The sequence below is a fragment of the Sesamum indicum genome, linkage group LG2 (genome assembly GCF_000512975.1).
Source record: "Sesamum indicum cultivar Zhongzhi No. 13 linkage group LG2, S_indicum_v1.0, whole genome shotgun sequence".
In the NCBI taxonomy this organism is placed as follows: domain Eukaryota; kingdom Viridiplantae; phylum Streptophyta; class Magnoliopsida; order Lamiales; family Pedaliaceae; genus Sesamum; species Sesamum indicum.
The window spans coordinates 14,657,032-14,659,294 of record NC_026146.1 but is presented as its reverse complement, the minus strand read 5'-3'; the positions used below and the strand labels follow the sequence as shown (position 1 = coordinate 14,659,294).

Genomic DNA, 2,263 nt, shown 5'->3' with positions numbered 1-2,263 from the left:
AATAACAAAGAGCAGGAAAAACCTAGAACTCCATGAAATCACAACAAAGGTTTTGAATTGCATTACTTTTGACTCAATCCCTTCCCAAATTTCATGTTCCTCAACAATTATCTTGATGTGTGTAGAGGTTATCAAATGATGTACTTCTTTCCCTCAGCCACATAGCATCCTCATGTCATGAGATGCCATGCCATGAGACTTGTGTCCAATTATTCTATTTCTAATAGGGACTAATTTGAACAAGTGATTTGCAGGACCCATGGATCAGACTGAATCAAGGAAAGAAGAAGATCTGCCACCGACAAGTTTTCCTAATTGGACAATCGAAGTTTCAGATGTGAGGTTCTTGGCCTTCTATCAGATATCTGCTTGCTACTTTAAATTATCAGCTTTTCATCTAGTTGATGTGAAAAAGGACCTTTCCACCCAATCACATTCTACTTCAACTTTGATCAGCCAATTACAGTCCCGAAACTAATGGTTCTCCTTCCCCTTCCCACTCATTCTCCCTTTCCCCCCAAAATTCTAGTCACGTTTGATATCTTGCTCTCCTTTTCTGCAAGTTACCACAATTCTATTCCACAATATGCAAGTTGTACTTTCAGATGTTTTGGCATTATATGAATTTCAAGTTGTGCAATAAAGTTAGTTTCCACCAAATCATATGCTTCTTGTTATTTCCACAAATATTAACTCAAAGCTCAAGCTCACTTATGTGTATGCTCATGATGGACAGATTAGGACAGTTAAAGTGAGTAATGTCTCACCAGCTGTTTCTGAAAGAGATATCTTGGAATTCTTTACTTTTTCTGGAGACATTCAGCATATTGAGATGCAAAGGTCAGTGTTTTAGCTCAACTCGCAATTGATTCACTCTCGTAATTTGTGCTTAGACGGGGTTCTTTCATTCTGCAGGGGAAGTGAAACCCCTCAGGTTGCTTATGTCACCTTCAGGGATTCACATGGGGTAGACAGAGCCACACTTTTGACAGTATGCAATATTAACTATGGTTGAAATTTTTCATATTCTCGTTCTGGTCAAGAGTTTAGTGTATTGCATGTTGATGTATGATAATTTCATTGCTGCAACACTTTGTAAACACCCTAAAGAGAAGAGGAAGAGAAAGATTACAAAATGAAAATTTGGGGTTCCATTTCTTGTTATGACAACCAATGGACCATGAAGTGTAAGGAAAAGAGGTATTTCAGATGTTAGGGAGTATAAGTAGATAGTTTGATTGGAGTTTTGCCAGCAATATAGCATCATTTCAGGCAATCACAGCTCATTGTAGACAAGTTCTTTAACTCACTTTTCGGTTACATTCACAGCATTTCTCTCAGTCAGCAGGCAGTTCCTACTCAATCTTAATCTTAAGAAAAGTAGAAGCAGATAGGAACAAAACTCTAAGTCTACAACTAGATTAGGAGCATGTGTAAAAGAACTCTACAAATTTTAAGTCATGAAGTACTATATATTAAACTCTATTCTTTGAAGCAAAAATCCGCAGTGTTCTGACACAATTCTTCTCTTTAGTTGTTCTACTGAGATCTTAAAAAATGAGATATTTTGTTATTCAGGATTATTTGACTCTTTTATATAAATAAAATTCAGGGAGCCATGCTAGCTGGTCTTTCTGTCTCCATAACTCCAGTCGAGAACTATCAACTGCCTCCGAATGCCACTTCTTTAACCTCAGTAAGTTAATCTAATTGTTATGATACTTTCAGTATGTTCTCTCCCGCACCTGCACGTTGTTATTAAACTTCCAACGGCTGATTCACGGTCTTTTTGCCTATTTGCACAAAAGATATAACTTGTGGTGTAGATTCCAGAGATAGAAATGCAGATCTATTATTGGCAAAATCCCCAAACGGTCTTAGTTTTCAGCCCTTGTAGTTATCTATCCTCTTTCATATGGAACAGGCATGAACATCCAACTCCTGTGTCTAAATATTAAAACAACTGATGGCGTTTTCTCTTATTATGGAAATAAGATGCTAAAAGCATGCTGCTGAGGTGACTGATATAGAGATGAAAAAATGGCAGAGAAACCTACTACATGGGAGAGAGTCTCGAATGTAACCAAATATCTGGATCGAACCACAATTTTGCCTAATGCCCGAATGACTTCATAAAAATGGCTAATTGCTTTTATCACTTCTGATACTTCCTCATGTTATAGTTGTATAAGTCGTGCATATTGGATGGTCTTTGCCCTTTTTCTCCGGCTGGGTGAATGGTCTTTGCAGTTGAAACTGAAAT

The 2,263-nt window shown here is 37.4% G+C and overlaps 1 protein-coding gene across 1 annotated transcript in view; it reads left to right on the top strand.

Moving 5' to 3' along the window:
* The window catches only part of LOC105156183 (binding partner of ACD11 1), a 6,233-nt gene that overhangs the window by 2,291 nt on the left and 1,679 nt on the right, over positions 1 to 2,263 (top strand). The window contains exons 2-5 of the mRNA XM_011072252.2: positions 255 to 337; positions 737 to 840; positions 916 to 991; positions 1,613 to 1,696. Coding sequence (XP_011070554.1) covers positions 260 to 337; positions 737 to 840; positions 916 to 991; positions 1,613 to 1,696 — 342 coding nt within the window. The 5' untranslated portion in view covers positions 255 to 259. The remainder of the gene's footprint in view (positions 1 to 254; positions 338 to 736; positions 841 to 915; positions 992 to 1,612; positions 1,697 to 2,263) is intronic.